The sequence below is a fragment of the Acartia tonsa genome, chromosome 6, assembly GCF_053477335.1.
Source record: "Acartia tonsa isolate MP-2025a chromosome 6, ASM5347733v1, whole genome shotgun sequence".
NCBI classification, from domain to species: Eukaryota; Metazoa; Arthropoda; class Copepoda; order Calanoida; family Acartiidae; genus Acartia; species Acartia tonsa.
The window spans coordinates 13,510,052-13,535,197 of NC_137265.1; the positions used below are offsets into that span (position 1 = coordinate 13,510,052).

The window sequence follows — 25,146 nt, forward strand, 5'->3', positions numbered from 1 at the left end:
TAAAAAGGGAGAGAGGGGGGGAACATTTATTTCTTTATCATGAAACCTCCGTATCTAAAATATTTGTATTTTGTAGATTTAATTTTTTTTTTTTAATTTGATTTTTTAGGCCATATATTGCTTTTTTTGTGCAAAAACTTGTTTAAATTTTTAAATCTTCAAAATACATATACCCCAAAAAACAGGGAGGTTTGGTGAGAGTTTGGTGAGAGTTTATGAAAAAAACTTCGAGGTTTGGTGAATAATACTTTTTTTTAATACATTTTCTTTTTTTACAACCCATCTTTGAAGTTTCGTGTAGCTCAGTATATAGAACGCGAGTCTTCTTACCCGGTTGTCCCGAGTTCGAACCTGTCCGAGAGGGCCAGAGATTTTGTACATGTTAAAAATTGGAAGATTTCATTAAATAAAAGTTGTCGCAAATATAGGTATTAAATAATAAACATTCCTTCTGTGGAATTTCTAGAAAGAAGGTATTTAAAGAGATAAGACAAAGGACGATAAAGTGATTAATATCTCTTATGATAAACTGGTTGCCAACAAAAAAAAGATAACGTAGTTATAAAACTTTGGGTAACAATTATTTATAGTCTATTGTCCCCTCCCTTTCTGACTTATACACACACACACACACACACACACTCATACATGCATGCAATTTCGATCTACTTTTGGTAATTAGCAGTGAAAGATGGCTATTTATAGCGGCCTAATCAGGAAGGGAGAGGACATTGGGCAGTTTATTACACTAGTCCCCAAAGTTTTATATTTACGTTTTATAATTCGTTGGCTTAATACCTTCGAAGACTTTAATTTTACTTTGATTAGTTGGTTTACTAAGTTGACTGTCTAAACGTTTCAACCCCTAATTGTAATCTACAGAAGAGGTAATTTTGTGTATTATCATTGGGGATGTACATTAATTTTCTGATCCGTTTAGATACCTAAGGCATAATACTTTTTATGTAGGCTTATACACCGGATATAGTGTTGGCAGGGAGGGAGAGGACAGTGACATTGGACTGTAAATTACACTTGAATCCAAAGTAATATCATTATCTTATTCGTTGGCACAAAAACTTTGGGTACTTTAATGAATTTTTATTAGTTGGTTCCTAACTAGTAGTGTCCTAACTTTTAAACACATTATTTTTAATCTACAGAAATGAAGGGGAAATTTTTTTCTGCATTTTGGGACGAAAATTAATTTATCATCCAGTGTCTTATTCCTTAAGCTCCCTCAGAGTTGGGGAATTGTGCATCGGTATTACAAGGATTATAACATCCATAACAGTACAGTGCAGGTGGATTCTTTTTAAAAAATTGTCCCACTAATCGGTTAGTGGGACAAAATTGTTTTCGAGAAAAATCCTCCAAAATCACATTTAAAATCTACAAAAATTAAATAAAATATCTTATGTTAATAACCCTTCTATGATTTTATTTAATTTTTGTAAATTTTTAATGTGATTTTTGAGAATTTTTTTAAGAATCCACCTCAGGTTTACAAGTCAGACAATGGCACAAATCCTATAAAAATAATATGCTAGCCTAAGAAATTTATAGAATTCGGTCCAATTATTACATCGAATGGCTTCTCAACTTTGAGATGAAATTAATGCTTCTTTGTTAGAGGATAAGTTCTATTCTTTATTGATTGATAGCCTTGCTTTTAAAGTATATTTATTCTATGCTCTCTGTCCATCTATTTATTAATAATCCTTGCTTTAAAATCTATCTATCTATCTATCTCAATGTTGACTAAGAATTGGTAACACTAAGATCTTATCATTATCTACTAACATCACTAAATGGCAATGCAACAAGGAAGACAACATCTTTAAAGCAAAGCTCAGGATTTTAAAATGTCAAAGTCGCCCCCAAAGGTGTCTTTTAAATTTAACAAAAATTACTTCAGATTTTAGTTTTCATTGTGCTAGTACTATATTATGGGATGCTAGAAATCTAAAAAAATAAAATCCAAACAGTTTCTTTTTGGAAGAAAATGCAAGGAAAAGACTAGAACTCGAAGTATTTCTTAAAAATCTTAAAGACACCTTTGGCGAACAGTGCAGTGTATAAGTTGTATAAAAAATCATCATGTTTACAAAGACCATACATGCTTTTTGTAGTATTGATTGTGGATTTATTATGCCTAATTGACATGCAAAGTTTAACTTTAGTAAAACTTTAAAGAATTTATTTCACTTTCCTAGGCTGCACTTATTTGTTATTCCATTTGTAAATTTTACTATTTGACCCAGAACTAACCAGTTCAAATATGCAGCTACAGATTTGGGTTCCACCAAACAGAAGTTTGTCTGTTAGTCTGTAATTTTCTCACATCTGGTAAATTTTTTGTTTGTCTCTTGTGTCTGTCTGTATGGCTTCACACCATTTCTTCTTCTGTGTTTCTGTTTGTATGTTTCTGTATATATCAACATTGAACTGTGAATTATACTGTTACCCAAAGTCTTTTAAATGTAATTTTGCATCTCTTAGCTTTAAAAATCTTTTTTCTGCAAGTTAATGGGTTGGGGGTTTTTAAATATAATGACAATCTTTATATCTCATAAAATATTTTTTTATCGCATGATATGTATCTATCTAATCATTTAACCCTTATCGGTCGGGGGGAGGGGCGTTAACGGCCCCCCCCCCCTCTGTTTTTTTCTATCTCATTTTCTGTGTGTGAAAGATAAAGAGCCCAAACTGCGTGACTTTTTAAGTATGGGTATGACACATAACTGAGAGTTTGAATTTTTTGAATATCTCTATCCTGGCGGGCACAAGATGCCAGCAAACCTGGCAGGATCATCCAGGTAAAGAACAAAAATATTTTTTTGACTTAAACAAAGCATTTTATCTTACTAAAATATTAAAATATTTTCTAGTAGTATCTCCTAATATCAAATACAGGTGTTCAAGTCAATTTCAGGTTCCAGGTATGATCCTGCAGGTCCTGATCCTCCAAGTCTCCAGAAATCTTTAAAATGCTCATGTGGCCGCAATTTTTGACTTAGGGACTTCAAATTTTAAACTTAAGCTTTTCTTACTTGTCGTCATAACATATTAATTTCATAAAGATCCGCCGCCGTTTTCCCGCCGACCGCCGACTGCAGCCGCTGAAATTTATTTTTTGATATTTCTAATATAAAATTTACATAAAGATAAACATTTTCTGCAAAAATATTTTCTTCTAACTTCAAAAATAAGAAAATTACTGCCGTTTGAAAATTTTAAGTAAAAAAGGACCTAAAAACAAAGGTTGTTAAATAAAAGGCTGAAGGAAGCGAAAATTGACTTTGACTTACTTAAGGTCGGAAATTCATTATCAAACAGGGGAGTTGCACAAAAATTTTTAGCCCTCTAGCTCTAATAGGAACCGAGATAATAGGGGGAAGCGTTGAACGCCCCTTCCCCGACCGATTAAGTTGCGGCAAGGGGCCCGACTGTTAAGGGTTAAATGTATTAAGGTTTCTATTTAATCGTAAAATCAGGTGTAAAGTGCACTTGATTTATAAATAGTGATACTTTTTGTAGAGGCTATAAATAAGTGTCTTCTGCATATGTACATATACAATGTGTTCCAATTAATTTGTTGCCTATATACAGGTTGTCCCCTGTTTGCATACACACAAATTAGAAAACATAGCAATTCTGTAATTGTTACCAGAAAGTCCATATATTGATTTAAAACATGCTGATTTTTAACATTGTTGTATAATATAATTATCACATACATCTGATTTTTAGAACTATGATAACTAGGACAACAACAAAGAATCTCTATAATTAAATCCTAAAAAAATTGAACAATCTTGCAATATGCTTATATACAATATTGTTCATATTTAAAATCAATATTTTTCTTTGACACTCTACAAGTGTCCATGTTACTTTGTTCTACCATCTGATTCCAGAGCTCTGCTTTCACAAAGTAGATTATAATAAGAATAAGAAAAAGAATTAAAAGCAATATAATTTTATTTTCATCATGATGTTTATTTAAAAAAACACATCAACATTTTAAACAATATTTTATTGTACATGATATTCTGATATCTTACAGGTCAATGTTATTCTGTTCATTCTGAAATAATGATAAAGTAATTTGAAACATAAAAGAAGAAAAATATTTTTTTAAAATATTTCCCATTATCTTTTTTTGTGAGGGGTGAGGAGAATATTTCTCTTGTGCCAGTTTCTTCAGAGAAGGTGGCGGTACCCCATCTCAAAACAGATGAAAACTTTACTGTCACACAGCTTAAAGAATTTTTTTCGTACATACAGACATCCTAACACTTTGGCACCTCTAATATTTAGGTAGGAAGGAAGGGTTAATAAAAATAACCTAAAATTATGATAAGACCCATGTGAATATGCAATACATACCTTTTTTTAAATTACTCAATCTCACTTCCTCTCTTAGCCCCTAAAATAAATCTTTTATGGCATACTTTCTTTTAAAATCTGAATTTGCCTGCCTCAAAAAACTGTGTAATTTAAAAAGAAAAAATACTTTATTTCATTAAAATTTGTAACATTCTCAGATAATGGGCCAAATCCTGCAATTTTCTAGGCGTCAGAAGTCTTAAATTATTCTTTACTAGCGGCTTCGCCCCTAGCCTCTAGGGGCTTTGCCCCAAGAGGTGTGATCAAACCAATTTTTCGTATTTTAGATTTAAAAAAAAAAAATTTTTAAAATTTTTTTGGGGGTGGGGGTATTTCTCATTTTGGGGGGGGGGGAAGGGGGTTGGGGGTGTCCCACCCCCCAAGAAAATAGTTATAAACCTTCCCTGGACTTATGAGAAGCTACCCTGTAAAGGAGAACCCGATCGGTTCAGCGGTTAGCGAGATCCTTCGGGACAGACAAAAAACGCTTACTACTTTATATAATAGGATATCTAGGTAGGTTGAAGCTTACTCCTAGCTAGCGCCTAACAATTGTTTTAGAATTTGGCCCAATTTACAAAATTACCTTTCTCTTTGAGAATTTTTATTATTTCAGTACTTTGTTCTTCAGTAAACAACCAGGTACGGTCAAGCATTAAGTCTAGAGCTGTTTCGCCTAGAAATTTGGAAGGGTCAATTAGACTTGCTGGATCTGGTAAGGGATAAGACAATGAAAGACAAAATGATGAAAATTACTGTTTGAAAAATTTGAAAACTCCAATCCAAAAATATTTTTCTTTTTTCACAAAAGGTCTCTTAAGTTTAAATAACATATTTTTAACAATCTTTAAATGATTAATGATATTTGCAATTACTTGGCGTAACTTACCGGAGTTTTCTTTAGCATTAACATCTACTCCAGATGATAAGAGTAGTTCTACTGTTTCAGTTTGTCCTTTCAGTGATACATACGGTGTTCTGGTCCCTGCTTTCAGTATTGCATGCATAAGACTGGTCTTTCCTAGATAATGAGAACGGTACTACTGTAGAAAAGACTGGTCTTTTCTAGTTAATAAGAGTAGTACTACTATATGAAATGTTATGCTCTTAATTATGATATTTCCAATTACTTTGCTTAACTTACCCTTTTTGTCTTTAGCATTAACATCTGCTCCAGATGATAAAAGTAGTTCTACTGTATCAGTGTGTTCTTCCTTTACTGCCAGCATAAGAATGGTATTTCCTAGATAATAAGAATATTACTATGGTATGATAGAGCTTGCTGCATCCATAAGACTGGTCTCTTCTAGATAATAAGAATGGTACTACCATAGGAAAGATTGGTCTCTCCTAGATAAAAGAGTATTACTTCCCTGATTACTACTGTACCAAAGTGTCCTGCTCTTATTGCATGCATAAGACTATTGCCCAGTTCACAAACAGAGGTCGACCGATTTATTCTGTAGGTCAACCTAACAAGTACAACTAACAAATGCCTTTATAAAATCGGTAAACCTAAAGCTTCTTTAGGTCAACCTAAAATTTTCAGAGGTCGTAATATGTCTTTTGTGAACAAGGCTTTTTTCTTTCTATATAACAAGAATAGTACTCCTGTATTAAACTCTACTGCTTTTAGTACATGAATATGATATTAAAGATTAAAGTTTAAATTTTTTTACGTCTGAATTGATCAAACTTTTTTTGCATTATACTTACTTTTAATGTTGTAAATCTTTAGTTATGACAATGTTTTGGCCAAGATTTAAACTCATATCTTTCCCTGAAATGAGCAGATGCACTATGTGTTTAGTCGCAGGTGGTTCTACTGTACAAAGCTTTACATCTTATGTATTTCTATTCATACATACCATAATCATCTTTCTCTTCAATATTTGCTCCAGCCTCCAATAATTGTTTTACAACTTCAGTATTTCCATCTTTTGATGCTCTAAGTAAACCTAAATAATTTTATACTAAGGTGGAACTTTAAAAACTTTTTAACTTACTGGCTAACAAACATTTAAATAATCAAGAAAGAATGTATATATACAGGGTGCGCCACATATCTAGGGACTTTTTAAAAACGGCCATAGCGTCAAAACTACTTGACCAATCAGGACGTTTGACCCCATGCTTATGTTCAACAAGGCAGATTCGAAGTGCGCCGGTGGTATAATCTGGATTCCCAACTAGGGCCCACTAAATCGGACCTCAGCCCATCTGTAGATAAGATAGAGTTATGCAACTTGCTGGGGATACTGTTAGATACATAAGTAAGACACTAGAAAAGACTAGAGCTCTTTATCTAAAATGGCTTGGAGGTAAAGTAAAACGTGGCAGATTTAGAGTTGTCAAAAATCGTGTAAAATCGTGAAAATGTCTCGTTTCTCGACCCATATGGAACTTAAAACTCATTTTAGACTATGAATTGTGTTGACAACCCTAGATGAATCTTCCTGCCATTTCCAACTGTGGCCCAAATAAGAGCCTCTGTGTCAAAGGGTAGCTAGAAAGTTGGGTGAATTTGGATCCTGCGGTTACTCACATTCCTAAGGAAATGGGGCCTCCCAGCAGCCCGATCTTAATTCAATGGACTTTTGGACCTTGGGCTACTTTGAAGCATGCACCAATAGACGTACCCATACCATAAAGACCTCCCTCATTGCCACTATCAAGGAGAACTTCGCCAGTTTGGACAGTTACATTCTGACCCTGGCCTGCCGGCGGTTGAGGAGGCGGGTAGAGGCGGTGATTGATGCTGGCGGCGATTTTATTTTATGATCTAATAGTCATATACTTAATTTGCTGCCCAGTTTTTAAAATTTAATAAAATCTTTAAAATTGACGATTTTATGTTCATTTGTTTACAATTTAGATAAAGTCCCTAGATATGTGGCGCACCCTGTATAAAATAATAGTATAGGAAATTTTATAAGATTTGGCCCAATTTATAAAATTACCTTTTGTTTTGATAATTCCTACAATTTCAGCTTTTCTTAATTTTCTTTCCTCAGAAAACCAATATGGAAATTGCTGAAGCGCCAAGTCTAGAGCTGTTGATCCTAGGTAGTTGTAAGGGTTAAGAAGAATTACTTGATCTGGTCAGTAATGAGGGATAAGACAATATAAAAGATTAATCATTTTTAAAGAATAAAATTATTTGTTGAAAAGTTTAGACACTCCAAGTTTTAACTTTTTAATTAGTGTTTAATCAAGGTTCTGTTGCATAATAATAGAATGGCAATGATTTTAACAGGGATTTTAAGTGTCTAACACCATCATAACAAAATGAATCTATCTTTAAGTTAAGGTTTGACAATATAAACACTTGCTGTAACAATTTGTAATAATTATGCAACCTTCCCTTATATATTTCTTATCTTGAAGAAGGGAGATTAGTAGGAAGTTAGGATTCTACTTATCAAGCAACTCACAACCATACTTTTTCTTGTCAAAGCTTCATATTTATATGAGAATACAATTGATTATTATTGAAGACTTGCAAGAACTTTATTCCAGGGTGATGTAATAATCAAGTAGCTTCCCTAAGAATTGGGGGAGTGAAACAAAGCATACACTCAATGTGAAGCTTACAAATCTAATATTGGCCAAAGGATTATTCACTTCCAATCTGAATATGCGTATTTAATTCTTAACTGGAGAGAATCAAGTATTAAGAATACATCATCAATGACATTCTAAGTTAGCAGGTACAGCTAATGTAACTACATTTTTAATGAGATGTCTGATAGGTACTCCAACAAACCTCCTAATGTGACAAACGTCCTAATGCGACAAACCTACTAATACGACATCTCTTAAGTAAACCCTCCTAAAATACTTTTCAAGTGAAATCATGTTTATTAAGTGTGAGGTAAGGGTCGATTTTTGTAATGCATGGTTGTATTTGTCTCATTAGGAGGTTTGTTGCATTAGAACGTTTATCCTTTAGGAGGTATGTTGCATTATGACATTTGTCGGATTAGGACGTTTTTCAGTGTATCAAAAAAACTTTGAAACAAAATTAATCCTATGATTTCAATTTGAAAGATATATTTATGCTATTTACCTGCATTGTTCTTAGCATTCAAAATAGAACTTGAAAAATCAAGCAGTCTATTAACAATATCTTTGTTTTCATGATACACTGCAAACATAATACTAGTCCAGCCTAAGAATATAAAAAAAATGTGGATTATTTTATAAAGATGATAGAAATTTTATAGTTGATTTGCTAGACATACAAATTAGATCTATGGATAAGTTATAGACTTATAATGTTGCTTCTAGCTCGTGAAATTTATTATTGAAATTTCAGGTATAGTCCCTTTCATGGCAACACCCCTTAAGGGGCGTTTCTTTGTATTTTCACAGTAGTTTTTCTTCTATGTCTAGCCCCTGAGGGGAAATCACCTAACCCATTATAACCTAACCTAACCTTCAATAACCTATCAAAAGCCATTTTGAAAATACGACAAAAGAGGTGTTGCCACGTAAGGGACTATACCCAAATTTTTTTATATGAGGGTTAAAAAATTTGAAAGAACTCATATCCTTTATAGTCATTTTGAGGTGTTTGCTTTAAAAACCTAGAGGCTTCAAATTTAGGGTAGTGTGTCTAATTATGGATGTCTTTCTGAAGTTAATGCAGTGTATTTCCTGCATGATTGGAGCGATTTTAAAAGGTTTTTATATCATAATTTAACTTACCAGAATTATCCTTAGCATGGATATTGGCTCTACCCCACTCTACCAGAAGTTCAAATATTTTACTGTTTCCTCTTATTGCTGCCTGCATAACAGCTGTATCTCCTAGAGAAGAAAGATATTAGCTATATTTATAAATGGATAGATTTTAGATTACATTTTTTCAAAATAAGAAATAAGTCTAAATAAAGATTAAAGATTAAAGCAATTGCTTCAGTTCAAATTATTTATTCTTGAATTCTTTCCACATTATATCTTAATTTTTAAATTTATACATAAAGTATGTTCTAGCTTTCTCTTCAAGACCCTGCCTCCAACTTAAAATGTAATTATTCATGTAAATTATGTTTTATATTGCAAATATGTTTGTTGGTTTTGTTTGAAAGGGACTATGCCTTTCGTAACATCGCACCTTATGGGGCGATTCTTCGTATTTTTCACAGTAGCTTTTCTCCTATTTCTAGCCCCTGCTGGGGGCTCTAACCCTGCAAGGCCAATTACCTAACCCTGTGGGGGTAATCACCTAACCCAATATAACCTAACCTAACCTAAAATAACCTATAAAAAGCCATTTTAAACATACAACGAATCGCCCCTTAAGGGACAATGTTACGAAAGGGACTATTCCCCGTTTTTTTCTTAGCATGTTAAGACAATTTTTGGTTTTGTTTTAAATGTGAATACCTTTATTATTCCTGATATTGATATCTGCCCCTTTCTTGATCAGTGTTTCAACTACAACAATGTGTTCATGCCATACTGCCCACATAAGGCTTGTCATTCCTTAATTACAAACATGTTAGGTAATTGCATAAAGGTAAGTGAATCTCCCCCTCCCCTTTCAATTTTAGTTATATAAATAAAAGGATTTCTCTTTGGAGGGTGGATTATACCCTTCCCAAAAATAACTATTAACCTTCTCTGGTCCTTTAAGAAGATTTACTGTATAAGAAAACTGTATCAATTCAGCAGTTTGCAAGATCATTTACTATAGACAAAAAAGCTTACTACTTTATATTATAATAATATGTGCTACTAACCATTATCATTCTGAGCATTGACATCTGCTCCCTGAGACAATAAGTGTTGAACAGTTCCTCCATGTCCCTCTCTGGCTGCATACATAAGACTAGTCCATCCTGCAGATTTACAAATATTTAGTTTCATAATGCAATATTTTGTCATAATGTACCTGGGATCAAGGAAATTGAAGATCACCAAAAACTTAAGTTATTGTAAATTTAGTAGGTGTAAAAAGTTCTCTAAACCCATTCAACACAATCTTTAAATGATTAAATAAAAAATTGCAATTAATTGATGTACTTTACCTGACTTTTGTTTAGCATTAACATCTGCACCAGATAATAAGAGAAGTACTACTACAGTATAGTGTCCTGCTTTTGCTGCATGCATAAGACTGGTCTCTCCTAGATATAAAAGAGAAAACAATGTGAATTGTTGATCAATTCGTCTTGTTAAATTCAATTAATACATTATTTCTTATGGTAGGATGGGTATTAAAGCCATCTTGATAACTTTGAGATACAATACTTGATTAGTTAAACTCTCCGTAAAAGTCTAATAATTTTTTACTTTTCTTTAGATAACCATACCTAGATACATATGCAAAGAACAATTGAAAGACAATAAATCTACAAATCTCTTCATACATACCATTATCATCTTTCTCTTCAATATCAGCACCAGCCTTCAATAGCTGTCTTACAAGTTCAGTATTTCCATCTTTTGCTGCTTTTAATAGGCCTAAATAATTCTTATGTAAATGTCTATCATTCCTTATATTTTATCAACACTAATTCAATCCAATCCAATCAGGATGCAATTCGGAGAGTAGATGCTGCATTTGGCATAGAATAGATGGAACTCTGGTAAATCAGTGTCATAAAATGACTTATTTAGCATTGGGAAATTTGTAGAACCTTTTTGTAATCAAGATAATATAAAACAATTTTTGCATTTATTGTTTAAAAATCATAAAATATGATAGATCTTTAAAACTTAATATTGTTTTAAAATCAATATATAATTCGTTCTACTTAATATGGTTTAAAATTCACAAGCTATTTTGATCCTAAAAATAGAACTAATTTCATTAAATTGATGATATTTACCAAATTTATCTTCAGATCTACCATGTTTATTTTTTAATTCTAAGTTGGCTTCATTGTCTTTAGCTTCATTTACAAGCTCAGTATTTCCAATTGACAATGCTGGTTGGGTTAAACCTATGATAATAAGATTATATTAGCGAAGGTTTATGTCTAAACTAAAATTGACAAGGCATTGAGAAAGGACTAAGTTATTAAACAATCTACCATAAAAAAGATTTATATGAAAAATGCAAGATTGATTTCAGTTAAATTTTCACTAAAGGGGCTGAGGCCTGAGCCTACTCAACTAGTGACGTTTTTATGATTTTTACTTTTCCTATTTGCAAAAATTTGGGGTATAGTCCCTTTCGTGACAATGCCTCTTAAAGGACGCCTGCAAGAAATACCACGCTTTAACTGCTGAAAGACTGCCAATATCCCAAATTTGAAGCCTTCAGCTTCAATAATAAAAAAGTTCTAGGCATTTCAAAATAGTATTTTATGTACAATGAAAATTTTGAAAGATTTACAATGCTCATAAAAGAAAAAACAATATTAAATTATGTCGCCTAGACACAAAATTATAACCTTATCTTTGTCAGAAATTTAGATGGCTGGTAACTTATTACATTTTTACAATAAAAACACCACATTTCATAGTCAAAATCTATGAAAAAAAATCGATTTAAATTGCATTTGTAAACGAAAATCATTGTGGGAACAAAGGGGAAAACAAATACAAGCTCAGCTGTGATTGGTTGCTTAGCTGATTCAGCCTTCTGATTGGCTACAGTACACTCGGTACATCGCAAGTTAAACTTAATTTTTTTTTAATGATTTTGACTATAAAAATGGGTATTTTTATTGTAAAAATATAATTAGTTACTGGCAACCTAAATTTATGACAAAAATAAGCTTATAATTTTGTTTCTATGCCACGTAGTTTAATTTCAAAGTTTCTAACATTAGCATTGATATTCTTTCAAAATTTTCATTGAACATAAAATGTCATTTTAAAATGCCTAGAACTTTTTGTTATAGAAGCTGAAGGCTTCAAGGGTCTACTTGTGGCAGTCTTTCAGCAGTTAAAGCGAGGTATTTCTCGCAGGATTCCTTTAAGGGGCATTTCGTTGTATTTTCTTAGCTTTTCCCCTATTTCTAGCACCTGTGGGGGGCTCTATCCCTGCTGGGTAAATTGGGTAACCTAACCTAAAATAACCTACTGTAAAAATACGATTTCATGATACTATACCCAAAAATTTCTATAATACATGATTTTTTAGTCTGGCTTATAACTAGTTCTAATCCAGCCGATATTATAGAGGTTTGAAGACAAACTTGGAAAACGGCAAAGTCTCTAATATAGATAATTTCTTTAATAGTTATTTCTCGCATCGTATTATAAACGGCTTTCCGCGGATGGATGAGAACCGGTTCCTATCCACCGGACTCGAATGAATACGAGAAAATACTAAATATACCTAAGGATAAGGGCAGTAGTGGCAGCCCTTGATATGGTACATTGTAGTAGACAGGTTGTATGGAGAGTGGATGAGGTAGTATACTGTAGAACCAAGGCAATGGCACAAAATCTAAATTAATCACAATAATATTATTGAATATTTGCTGGAAATTTTCTCTTTTTCAATCAAAAGTAAAAGCATTAAATCTTCCTTTTTATAACACTGCAAATGATATTGTAGTTCTATTGGTATAACCTTTTATAAAAAAAAACTAACTAGTGAAGTCAACCTAAACCACTAGAATATCTTAATTCTTGTTTTACAATAAATCTTCCCAAGGTCTATAAAAAGCTTTTCTAAAATAAAGAACTCTAAATACTAAATGGATGTACAGACTTTCCAGTAAATGTTATAGAGTTGCTACGATTAATAGACTGTACCTAACTGATACACAAATCATCATCCAAAGTTTGAAATCAATAGGAGAATTTAACATTCACAAATCAACGAAAAGAGCTAATCATGACGGACGGACATACAGCCCCTAATCATAGAAAAGCTTCACTCATAAAAATGTATAATATAACATACTTGGATAGAATGGGTGTGAGTAGCACCCAACCACAACCATCAACAAAATAACCTAAAATAAACATCTAAAATTAATAATTAACTCATCCAAGCTACTAGCCCAACACTCATGCGGCAAGGCATTTTAAAAGCAGCAGCTGCACTCAGTCACGCAATAATTTAGAGCCCAGGGGTGTCCTGGGGGCGGGGTTGATTAATTATCTCTCAAATTTTTTTAAAAATTTACTTTATCCTTTATAAAAAATTAACCCCTCCTGTACTTAATAGGGGGGGGGGGGAGATTTTTCCCCCTTCCAAAAAAAAGGTCCTGAATGGGGCCCGACTCTGAAGTGTAGATTAGAAAAATGAGCTATACAAATTAAATAAAATTTCTCCCAGAGATGAACAGACTGGCATCTGAGTAAAGAATAGAATAAATATTTAATGTTCTGAAAATCTTTTCAAGGAATTTGAGATGCATCTTCACAAACGTTACCAAAAATTATAGACAGTTTTATGCAGATAGACGAAAGAAAATTAAAGTTTTAATTGCTATTTTGTTTGCCCCTATGGAAACTATTTAGAAACATTTAATGCAAAAAGGCAATATAATTACAGATATAGAATATATGTGGATATATTATCAAGGGAAAAGTTGTCTTCAATGTAGGTTGCTAATATAGACATCAATTGTTGGTCAGTTCGTTCATACAGCAGGAGGGGAGGGGTAAGGGGGGGGGATGGGGACTAACTATCGTTATTTTAGCCAGCTGTGAGTATCTAAGTACAAGAAAATCTGGTTGAATATCCAAGAAATAATAAATCGATTCTAGTAAGATTTGGAGCCATATGGCAAAAAATAATAAACTATTGAAAATGTTAAATTAAATAGTTACTCACTGAGATATGTCCACTCATGTTGAGAGCTGAAATATAACTGGTGTTTTTTATTTACCGGATTTTTTAACTTGCGTGTGTAACTTTCTATTTTGGTATTAAAAGATTTTTTTTGTAATTCACAAAATTTTTACCCTTAAAAAACGGAGGAGGGGGGCGATAAACGCATGTCATGTTTCACAGGGTGAGAAGGGACAATGAGCTGTTTATTACACTGGTCTCCAAAGTTTTATATTAACGATTTCTTATTCATTGGCATTATAACTTTGGGGAATGCATTGGCCCATAAATACTCAACTCATTACCATGATAAATTGGGACTTCCAAACAAAGGTCGTTCAATCAATTGCGAATGGATACTTTACATCGCGATTATAAGCCGCGGAGTATGTTTCAGGGTGCGGTGAGAGCTATAAAACCCGATGCGACATAAAGGCCCCTAGAGGTCATCAGCCCCGTACTTCCGCAATGGAATTTATAAATGTAATTTACAGTTTTTACTAAAAGTGGTATGGTTCTCTTAATTAGATATTTCAAAGGGGCCCTGAAATAAACATCCCCAATAATGATAAACAAAATTACCTCAACTGTAAATTAGAAAAATTGATGGAAAATTTTTGTTAATTCTAAACCAACCGAACAAATTTCAATAAAAGCACCTAAAGTATTTGAGCCAACAAATAAGGTTATGTGGTTTTAAAACTTTGGGTACCAATTCAATTTACAGTCTAATCCCTACCTCCCAGAATATTAGATCCCTAATGAACAGAAACGGTCAGTTGAGTTTGAATTTCCTCATCCTGTCTCAATATTACTAAAAAACTTCAAACTTCTACAAAAATCTAAATTTTAATGTATAAACATTATTATACATTCAAAATTTAATTTTTGTAATTTTGATTTTTTGACTTTGAGACTTTTTTTAGCTAGTAGAAAATATTGAGACAGGATGAGAAAACACCGAGGAAACTGTGTACACATTCAGAAATTCAAATTCCAATGACCACAGAAACACGGTCTATTCAGGGAGAAATGGGACATTGGACTGTAAATTACACTGGTACTTAAAGTTCAAACGTTTCAACCAATAATTATAACCTATAATAGGGTTAATCGTGTTTATCATCATTGTGGATGTGAATTAATTTATTGTTGTCTTATCCCTTATGATCCCTGTAGATTATTGCTTTATTGCCTTAGGGTGTCTTAGAACAAGTTTTAAACTTTCTAAACTTCTAATTCAGTTTTTGTAATTTACTTCTTTAAAATTTGATTTATGTATGTAAACTACTAAATATCTACCAAGATATAGAATACTAGCGGCTACGCCCCCCCTGAAGCCTCTAGGGGCACCTTAAGTGGGAGGGACAGGTTGACACACCACCAATTTTTTATTATAGTTTAAAGAAATTCTTTTTAATCTGTTGGTGTAAATTTTCTCCCTCTTACTACTTAATAGAATAGGATAAGTGGATTTCGTGATGGGGGGGAAAAATTATCGTCAAACTAGGTTGCTAAAATGGAACTCATTTATTGGTCAATTCCTTCATCTAGTAGGAGGAGAAGGGCTGTATTAAAGGGGTGGATGTAGAGTATCGTTATCTTAGCCCGTTACGAGATCACTTTAATAGAGAAAAAACAAATCTGGTGTAAGGTCCATTAATAATATATCTATTTATCTACCCTCTTACTACTTAATATTTAAGCTACTCTATAATTAAAATGGCCGTCCGTCTGAATGATAAGAGAATTAAATAAATGAGAATTGTCCAGCTGCTATTTAGAAATGAAAAAATTTGTTGACTCGACTTGTAAAGTATCTTAGCTTCTAAATGATATAAAACAACAATTTTAATAATAGGTATCAGTTCTATTCTAATGAAAAAATATATTATAAGTATGTATAATAACATCACTATATTCATATATAGGTTTAATAATTACATAAAATGAGTAAAAAAAACGTCGTCTTCACATATCTGCATAGAGGACTGGTTTTACACAGACACAGCAACATGTATCCAACGATTTAAATAGATTTAATTCGCAAAATATCAATTGTTCAGGGAGGGAGGGGACATTGGACTGTAAATTACATTATAACAAAATTTTGTGGGTACTTTAATTAAATTTTGATTGGTTGGTTAAAAAGTAGGGGGGGGGGGGGTAAAGATGTGTCCCTGGAGGGGTAATTCAGTTTATTATCATTGGGGGAAAACATTAGTTGATGCAAATCGATCAAAATCGCCAAATATCTGTCGCCGTTTCTGAGATTTTTAATCACAAAGAGTGTTAATCAATAATAAGGATAATAATAATATTAATACTTTAACATATTTATAATTCTAAAGTCTCATTTACATAAAAAATGGTTCTATCAACTTTAATAAAGTTAGGTTTCAATTTAAAAAAAAAAGAATAATAATCATTTCCAGTATGGCTTCGAAGTCAATTCATATCCGCTGGATTAGACCCGGTTCTGGGCCATACGGAAAAATCATAAATCGTATCGAATTATAGACAATTTCTGCAGAAAGTATATTGAAAAATCATAAAATAACAGTTTTGTTATTACTCTAGACCTTCGGCCCCGCAGGGTAAAAACAACTGGTTTTATTGTTTACTTTTTCATTTTTATTTCCGCAGAAAGCTGTCTATAATACGATGCGATAAATAACTATTTTAGCTTTATAAAAACTAGTTGAATTTATCTTAAATCAATATTTCAGAAAGCAATTTTTCTATAAAAAAAATTAAACAATTATAGCACTGTTTTTGAGTGTTAATATTTTAAAGAAATGCTATTTAAAAAAATGAAAATGGAATGTTCATTTTTAAATGCCACTGTAATAACAAAAACTGCTTATAATATTTTGATTTTTTATAAAAAGGCATTTTTAAACCCTAATTATCGAAAATGTTATTTTGATAAAAAATAATTATTAAGGAACCTTTAACCTTAATTGGAATAATAACAAATGAAGGTAAGGTACAAAAAAAAACGAGGGAAAAAACATGAGGGCTCGACAGCCAAAATCCAGCCGCCAAAAAGCGGCATATCGACGACTGCCGAGCCCTAAAAAAAATAATTTCTAAGCTAAACTTTAAAATTGCTAAGAACAACTATTCAATTTTTGTCTACTAATCAAAAAAGGATAGATGTTAACAAAACTAAAAACCTTACCCCAATATAATAAAAAATTATCAAGTCTATTTAAAAAATCTATGTATAATTATATTAAAATGATGAAAATGTTATGATTATGTAGGTAACATATAAAAAAAACTAGATAAAAATCAACATAAAATGATTTTTAGCTACAAATTTAAGTAACAGTGAATTTTCTAACTAATTTACATGTATGTATGTATAGTATAATTGTAAAAACAGGGATAGAAATGCTAAATAAATGCAGCAAAAAATTAATGTTTAAATTCATAAAAAATAATTGGATTAGATGTAAAGTACACAGGAAATGAGGGGACATTGGAATGCTAATTAAATTGGTATCCAAAGTTTTATAACGAAGTTCTATTATTTGGCTCAAAATCTTTAGGTACTTTTATCTAATTATGATTGATTGGTTCCATATTATCAGTGTCCAAACTGGGTATGATAAAAAATTACCTTTTCTTTAAATTAAAATACTCGCGGAAAAGTTTGGACACTGAAAGTCATTATAGTAAAAGTTTCCCAAGTTTTTAAACCAACGAATAAAATACCGAGATTATAAAACTTTAAGGATCATTAAAAAATGTCCAGTCCAAAGTCTCCTCCCTCCCTGGCTTTATTAAAATATGAACATTATGCCAATTTTATCTGGAGAATATCTATCCCTGTATGAATAACTGAGTAGAAAAAGATCACATTTTCATATTGTTAGAAGAATTTTGTTGATTAGGAAGCATGAGGGCGGAATAGTTTTCCAGCATCCGCTGCAGATACGGGTTACTTCCAAATTCCTAAAACAAGATTTGTGTTGATGACGGTTTTCCTCAAAGTACTTAAGTCGAACCCTCTCCATACCATAAATTGAAAATACGGAGAAAAGGAAAAATTCTTCATTTTTTGTTTATTACTTCAGGTCAGGTTTGGTTAGGTTATGTTAAGTACTGAGTAGCTCCACAGGACCGCAAGTATAGGGCCCACGCAGGGGTTAGACATAGAAAAACTTTAATTTATTTCAACAATAAAAAGTTGAAAATGAAAGCGTTCAATATGCTTTTAAATTCTTTTTTATAGTTGGTTCACAGTGAGTAAAGATATTCTACATATAGTTAATTTTCTGTCTGCCAGTCTGTGTATCTTTCTGTCTGTATATAGGTATATTCTTTATAATTTAATTACCTGTGGATTACTAGAACTCATGCCTTGAGTACGTGTAGCAGAATTCTTACACACCTTAAACAAAAACGAATTTAGGATACTTACAACAACAACAAAAATATTGGCACCTCTAGCATCTGTATTAGAAAAAAATAGCTTAAAACCAGGACCTATGTAAAGTTTCCCAAAAATGGTGAACTCTGTTGGTTCAGTAATTTTAGACTTGAGGAAAAAAAAGACTATACTATTTTATATAGGGAGAAAGTTAATAATGAGAGCCAACGTACTACCCCTACATACACTCAAACATTGGATTTCAAACATTATGATTTTATGAAAATATATTTGTTGTCCATTGTCGTATCCCCAATGATTTCCATATTATTAAAATATTTTGAGTTTTTCCAGGGAGTAAGGGAGGGGACAATGGATCGAATATTCAATTTTTAGGATTCTCAGACTTTGGGGACTGGCTTAAAGGGAATGTGTAAGAATTTAGCAGTTTCTGACTGAGTTTGGGGACTTGCGCATAGAATGCCGCTACTCGTTATGTATGTTTTGAATATTGCAGACGGGGAGAAGGGATAAGGGAAGTGGGGGGAAGGGAAATAAACACTCGTTGTGTTAGTTTGGAATGTAGCAGACGGGGAGAAGGGAGATGGGAGGTGGGGGCAAGGAGCAAGGGAAATAAACAGAATAAAAAGGGGCAGTCATATTCTTGCTAGCAGCTGGCCGGGTCCAATTATCTTTTAATATAAAAATCACACCAAAAAACCTCAATATATTTCATCAAAAACAAGTTGTGAATTCACTTTACATGACGCTATGAAAATGTATTATTCAATTAACAATCCCTTTATAATTTCCTACAAATTTATTGGATTAAACTGGATTTCATGCCCTTTTTTTGATAACTCTTATATTGAATTAATTGCCCATTGTCCCCTCCCTTACTCCCTGGAGTTTTTCTCAAATCTAAACTATTGGTCGCTTATTGCAGCTGCGCAGTTTTTAGTTATAATTGACCTTGTTGTGATTAAAAATTAGGGATCTTAATGGAAAAGACAAGGATAAATTCCTATACATCCCCGATTAAGCAAACAAAATTAAACCTTCTCTGGGTTAAAATCATTGGTTCAAAAGTTTGTACACTTTTAAAATTCAATCAATCCCATACCAATAAAGGTAACCCAAGTTTTTGAGCCAACAAATCATAAAAAGTGGTTATACAAGCTTAGATATCAGTACAATTTACAGTCCAATACCCCACCCTCCCCCCTCCCTGATAAAAATATATTTTACCAGGTGTAGAGTTTGTATGGCATTGCTAGCACCCGAGACAAGTACAGAGAGGAGCTCAGCTCTCATCTCCTCCTCTAGGTCATCATCAAGAGATACACGCTTGTATAACTTCAACAAGTTCTCAGCATCCTCCTAAATAAGATGTAATTTAATGGATCTATTATTACTTGGTTCTTACACCAGATTATCGTGAACTCTAATTGGCTATAATAACGATACTCCCTATCCCCTTTCATCATACTGGATGAACGAACTGACCAATAAATCGACACCCGTATTAGCAATCTAAATTGACGATAATTTTTCCTCTGTCAATATATCCATGTATATCCTATATCTAGTCTATTGACGTATGTCGTCGTGATTCTCTGAGGTTAAGATTGAGATGCACACGAAGATTCGAAGTGAGAATCCTTTGGCTTATCATAAATTGGTAAGCTTTGCGTACAGCTGAGTAACGTAACCAAGATACATTTCAGACTGACCTGCAATTCATAAAATCCATAAAAACTATGAGTTTATTTGTCTAAAGTGATAAATTTTATCATAAAAATAGCAACACTTAATAGAATAGAAAACATGTTTAAAAATGTTTGACAAACCTGGACTTTGATCTTAGTCCGCTGTGCTAGCTGGCGGGTCAGCTTAGACCGCGTAACATCATCCGCGTCTGACGCAGTGCTTCCCGCGGGAGACAGCAACATTTCTGGGTGTTGGAGCTGGGAGGAGGGGGAGGGCTGGTTCATTACCACACTCCCATCATTACTTATTATTGTTGTCGTCTTCAGTTTTGCTCTTCCATACCTAGATAAATAGATTGATAGATATAGAGAATTAGAGATAGATTAATAGATCGATTGATAGATAGATAATTAGATTGATTGATTGATAGATATATTGATGGATAGATGTTGTTGTTGATGGATAGATAGATTGATTGATAGATACATTGCATTGGATAGATTGATAGATAGATTTTTAGTTGGAATGATGTATGGATAAATAGATATTACGGATTGATTGATTGATAAATAGATGATAGATAAATAAATTGATGGTTAGATTGATATATAGATTGATTGTTAGTATGGATGGCAACCCGTCAAATTTTTGGACCGGATTCGGATTCAGATGCTTACAAGAATCAGTCAAAAAAAAGGATTCCGGATTCTTATTTTTGGCGGATTCCGGATTCGGATTCCGGATTCTAGCAATATTTTAAAAGGCTTTTTAAAAAATTAAGTGCTACATATGTCCTAAAAATTAATGTTCTTGGTGTTCTCCATAATTTACTTCCGAGAATCGAATCAGATTTTAAAAGATTTTATATATAATGATGATAATCTTTGCCCTCAAAAAGCGAGAGTTGAAAGAAAAAACTCGAGGCGCTAATTTTAGCCTACCAATTAAGAATCCGAATCCGCTATTAAAAAACGAATTCCGGATACGGACTCCGAAATTGACCAAAAATTGGGCGGATTCCGGATCCCGGATTCGGATACGGATTGCCAACCCTAATTGTTAGAAAAGTAATATTGTTAGATAAACTAATAGATAGATTAACTGATACATTGATATATAGATTGAATGATACATTGATAGATAATTAAATTGATGGATTAGTACATAGACAGTAGTTATGTGTATATAAGAAAGAAAATAAATCAAAATAGAAAGATATAGAGGTAGATAAAAAATGTAGATTAATAAATAAATAGATAGATAGATACCTTCTCTCTTCTTGACTTGGTTGTTCTGTGGATGGTGAGTGCTTCATAATTGGTTGCGGCATTTCGCGATTAGACTAAAATAAAAAATATGTGGTTTTCATAAATATAATCCGGGAGGGATGCGAAGAGTCCAGGAGCTGTGAATTTCACTGATACCCAAAGATTTATAATCATTTATTTTATTCAGTGGCTCAAAAACTTTTGGTACTTGTTTTGAATTTGAATTGGTTGGCTCCAAACTAAAGTGTACAAACGTTTCAACCAATAAATAACCTACGGAAGGGGTAATTTTATTATTAAAGATGTCCATTAGTATATGTCCATTGTCTTATTCCTTAAGATCCCAGATAATATAAATTTTTATATTCAAATAGATACTCAATCTTTCATTGTAGGTAATTAAGAACCAATTAAGACTTTAAAAGCAGGTATGTACTATGTGTACATCAAAATTACTATGAAACCATTGCAAAAGTACACATTATTCCAAAATTTAAATACCTATTTTTAACTCTACAAAAATAATCCAAAAATTATAATTTACATGGGTAATTTAAAATTTTGTGTATCAACATTGGTGATGTACAACAATTTATCCTCCATTGTCATATCCCTTCGACCCTTAAGTTTTTCATACCTGTGAGATATCCATATGGCTGTAGGCTTTGGGTGACCGGCCAGGATGAATCCGCGGGTCCATTCCAGGTTGTCCTTGCTGGAGCAGGTGACCACCAGACCTAAAATGACATGATACTTAACTGTGTGTACTCCTTTAGAATAATGGAAATAGATTATAAGTGGATATATTGAAGAAAAATTTTCGTCAATTTAGGTTGCTTTCATTACTTATTGGTATGCTCGTTTATCCAGAAGAAGGGAAGGGGATAGGGTAAGGGAGTGGATGAAGGATCTTTATTTTAGCCAGGTACAGGTTTACTTCATTGCAGTATGATAATAAGGAGTAAGATCCATGTAATAATAAATCTATCAACAAGAAAATCATCTCCATAATTAAAGCCATAGAAAGTAAGCCTTATATAAAAGTAACATGATGTCTATCTGTCTGTCTGTGTGTGTGTGTTCTCCTTTACATTAGAGGTGATCAATTTATCGTAAATTGTCCTATCCCTTAGTATTCCTAACAAGCAAATTGGCTACCTGTCCTGGCTGCGTGCCCGCTGTCGCTGGTGCTTGCTGGCACTGCCCGGGTGTCCTCCGCCCGCCAACCGCACCTCTTCCTCACTGGACGAGTCCACAGGTTCGATGCCCGACAGGTTGGTCACAGATTTACTTGTGCTGCTATTACGCCTAAATGATTTAATAGAAAATTATGGCGGTTTCCCTCAAAGTGCCTAGTTAAGCACAACCACTCCCACTTCACTTATTTAAAATAAATACAAATTTTAAGTCCTAATTGTATAAAGTAGCAAGGTTTTTTTGTCTGAAGCTTAAGATTTTAATACTACTGAATTGATTGTCGTCACATTATTAGGGAGGCTTCACATAGATCCGTGGATGTATTTAGGCTAATTCATTTTTAGATTTAATCCTTGGATGGTATTAGGCTATTTTTCTGCAATTTTCTTTTATTTGAATGCATAATGCTAGGGGCCGTAGACGTTAGTAAGACATGAAACATTAAAGTAGTCTACTTTTAAAATTTCCTTAAGGAAAATTGTTGACAAAATCGGTACCTGATCCTAGATCTGTTGCCAGGGGCATTTCTGGATTGTTTTTCTGCCTGTTGCTGCGCTATTACCTTCTCTTTACGGGTTGAGGCACTGTAATAAAATATTAAATCAATGGAATACCTATAGTTTTTTTAATTACTTCACTACGGATAGGAATTGTCAGTTAATATGTATATTAGGGTTGGGCCGGATATCTGGCCAACGTTCGATATCCGGCAAATTACCGGATATCAGGCCGGATAACCGGATATCAGGCGTCAAAAATAAGCCGGATATCGTGTAACCGGATAGTTTAAATATCCGGTATCCGGCCGGATATTGAAAATGACCGGATATCCGGCCGGATATCTGGCCCAACCCTAGTTATTATGTATATTCTTATGTTCTGAATGGTATATCTTTTTCTTTTTATCTGCTTAGTTCAAACTGCTAGAGATAAAATTATCTTTACAAGAAAAAGAACCCTTTTATAACTACATATAACAATTTCTTTTCCACTAGAGCTGGATTTTTAAATCGTTTAGTGGTGCGCTGAATCGGGGCGATCCAGTTCACCCCGGTTTGGCGCGGCAATGTCACTCGCTGAGTGCCATTGCCGCGCCAGTACCGCGCCACTGGGCGCGCTGATTCGCCCATTCCATTTTGATTTAAAGATTGAAATCTAATAATATCTAGGTGCGCCGAACTGGATCGCCCCGATTCAGTGCACCACTAAACGATTTAAAGATCCAGCTAAGAAGAAAAAAATCTCAAAAAAAGAAAGAACATGATAATTCAGTAGTTAACCGAAATCTTAATTGATAGACAAAAAACTTTACTACTTTTTATAAAAGGTTGGTTGTACCTTGTAGAGCGCATATAGCTAGGTACATCATCCCCACGGGGTTCCTCTGGTCCAGGCGTGGAGGCTGCTGACCTAAACATTAAATATACAAGATTAGCAAAAAAAAGTAAATTAAAATACAGAAATATTTGAGTATGAAATAAAATACAAAATACAATGAAATGCTATTCAAAGACGTCAAAGCTTTTCCTATAAAATTGTAACGCCCTATTTAAGAAAAACTGAAACACCGTAATCTTTTTCCCCAAACCTTGGAAAAAGAGCCTCTAGATTCTAGGGGTGCAGCCGCTAGTACTGATGTCTAATAGAGAAAAACTGTTTTAAGGCATATTTAGACTGAGTAGATACTGGAGAGTTTCGGGGATCTAAGGAATAAGACAATGGCCGATTAATTAATGTACTTAAATACACACAAAAAACGTTTATGTGCAGCTGCACTACTAAACAAAAACAAATCTGTACCTTGGTCTTTGTTGAGAATGGTGGTTGGAGTTTCTTGAGCTGATCTCTCCCCGCTCTTTCTCCAGCCGTTCCCGCTCTCTGGCCGCCAGCATCCGCTCGTGCTGTTCCAACCTGGACATAGTACTACCTCCAGTACTACGAATATTACAAGTGTACAAGCAGTACAAAGTGTACAGAAAGTATAAATAGCTCATGCTGTTCCAATCTGGACATATTATTACCTCCAGTACTAATAATATTACAAGTGTACATTTACAAGCAGTACTAACAGTACAAAGTGTACAGAAAGTACAAATATAGAGGCCTCTAAGGGCGTAGCTGCTAGTTAGTTTATAAAATAGCGAAACTTCTATACAACCACTTGTGTTCACCTGCTATAAGGACGGTCTTCTGGAGATTTAATGGACATTCTTCTTTCAGATCTGTCACCGCGACTACTTGTACTCATCTTTTTACCAGACACTAAAGTATCAATATTTTTATTTCAATCCTAGGCATTAGAAAGGATCTGGAGCAGTATATTTTCATAGAGGAAATTTAGAGAGTGCCAGCTGAAAAACAGCTGAACATACATATTATGTCCACACAACGACATAAAGGCCTAAAAATGTTATGGAATAGCATACATACCGCCTGGCTAAAGAAAA

At 33.3% G+C, this 25,146-nt stretch overlaps 2 protein-coding genes across 10 annotated transcripts in view; both read right to left on the reverse strand.

Moving 5' to 3' along the window:
* Positions 1-4,002: 4,002 nt before the first annotated feature.
* On the reverse strand, positions 4,003-14,233 carry LOC145321899 (uncharacterized). Its single transcript, XM_080163548.1, has 17 exons — positions 14,147-14,233; positions 13,268-13,319; positions 12,695-12,805; positions 11,235-11,348; positions 10,777-10,866; positions 10,431-10,529; positions 10,143-10,241; positions 9,787-9,885; positions 9,106-9,207; positions 8,465-8,566; positions 7,356-7,457; positions 6,264-6,353; positions 5,540-5,638; positions 5,285-5,416; positions 4,982-5,071; positions 4,397-4,435; positions 4,003-4,095 (listed from the first exon to the last, which is right to left on the reverse strand). Exons 1-16 carry the CDS (start codon positions 14,162-14,164, stop codon positions 4,407-4,409), a joined length of 1,428 nt encoding a protein of 475 aa, XP_080019674.1. The 5' UTR covers positions 14,165-14,233; the 3' UTR covers positions 4,003-4,095; positions 4,397-4,406.
* Positions 14,234-15,992: 1,759 nt separating this feature from the next.
* Positions 15,993-25,146, reverse strand: part of LOC145321903 (uncharacterized) — a 131,267-nt gene continuing 122,113 nt past the window's right edge. For 7 of the 9 annotated variants that reach the window (XM_080163553.1, XM_080163555.1, XM_080163554.1 and 4 more), the window contains 11 exons: positions 24,871-24,961; positions 24,500-24,634; positions 24,038-24,109; positions 23,197-23,283; positions 22,661-22,810; positions 22,140-22,239; positions 21,503-21,576; positions 20,375-20,576; positions 19,773-19,904; positions 18,492-18,545; positions 15,993-18,106 (listed from right to left, as the gene is read on the reverse strand). In XM_080163553.1, coding sequence (XP_080019679.1) covers positions 18,008-18,106; positions 18,492-18,545; positions 19,773-19,904; positions 20,375-20,576; positions 21,503-21,576; positions 22,140-22,239; positions 22,661-22,810; positions 23,197-23,283; positions 24,038-24,109; positions 24,500-24,634; positions 24,871-24,961 — 1,196 coding nt within the window. In that variant the 3' untranslated portion in view covers positions 15,993-18,007. The remainder of the gene's footprint in view (positions 18,107-18,491; positions 18,546-19,772; positions 19,905-20,374; positions 20,577-21,502; positions 21,577-22,139; positions 22,240-22,660; positions 22,811-23,196; positions 23,284-24,037; positions 24,110-24,499; positions 24,635-24,870; positions 24,962-25,146) is intronic. The other 2 variants (XR_013880448.1, XM_080163556.1) reach the window with 2 other exon arrangements.

What these genes read in the sequence shown, in the direction of transcription:
- LOC145321899 (XM_080163548.1), bottom strand. An exon ending in TGAAGAGAAAGATGATAATG is followed by an intron (nt 10,530 to 10,776) that starts GTATGTATGAAG and finishes TTTTATATCTAG; the next exon opens with GAGAGACCAGTCTTATGCAT. An exon ending in TAATGCTAAAGAAAACTCCG is followed by an intron (nt 5,072 to 5,284) that starts GTAAGTTACGCC and finishes CCAAATTTCTAG; the next exon opens with GCGAAACAGCTCTAGACTTA.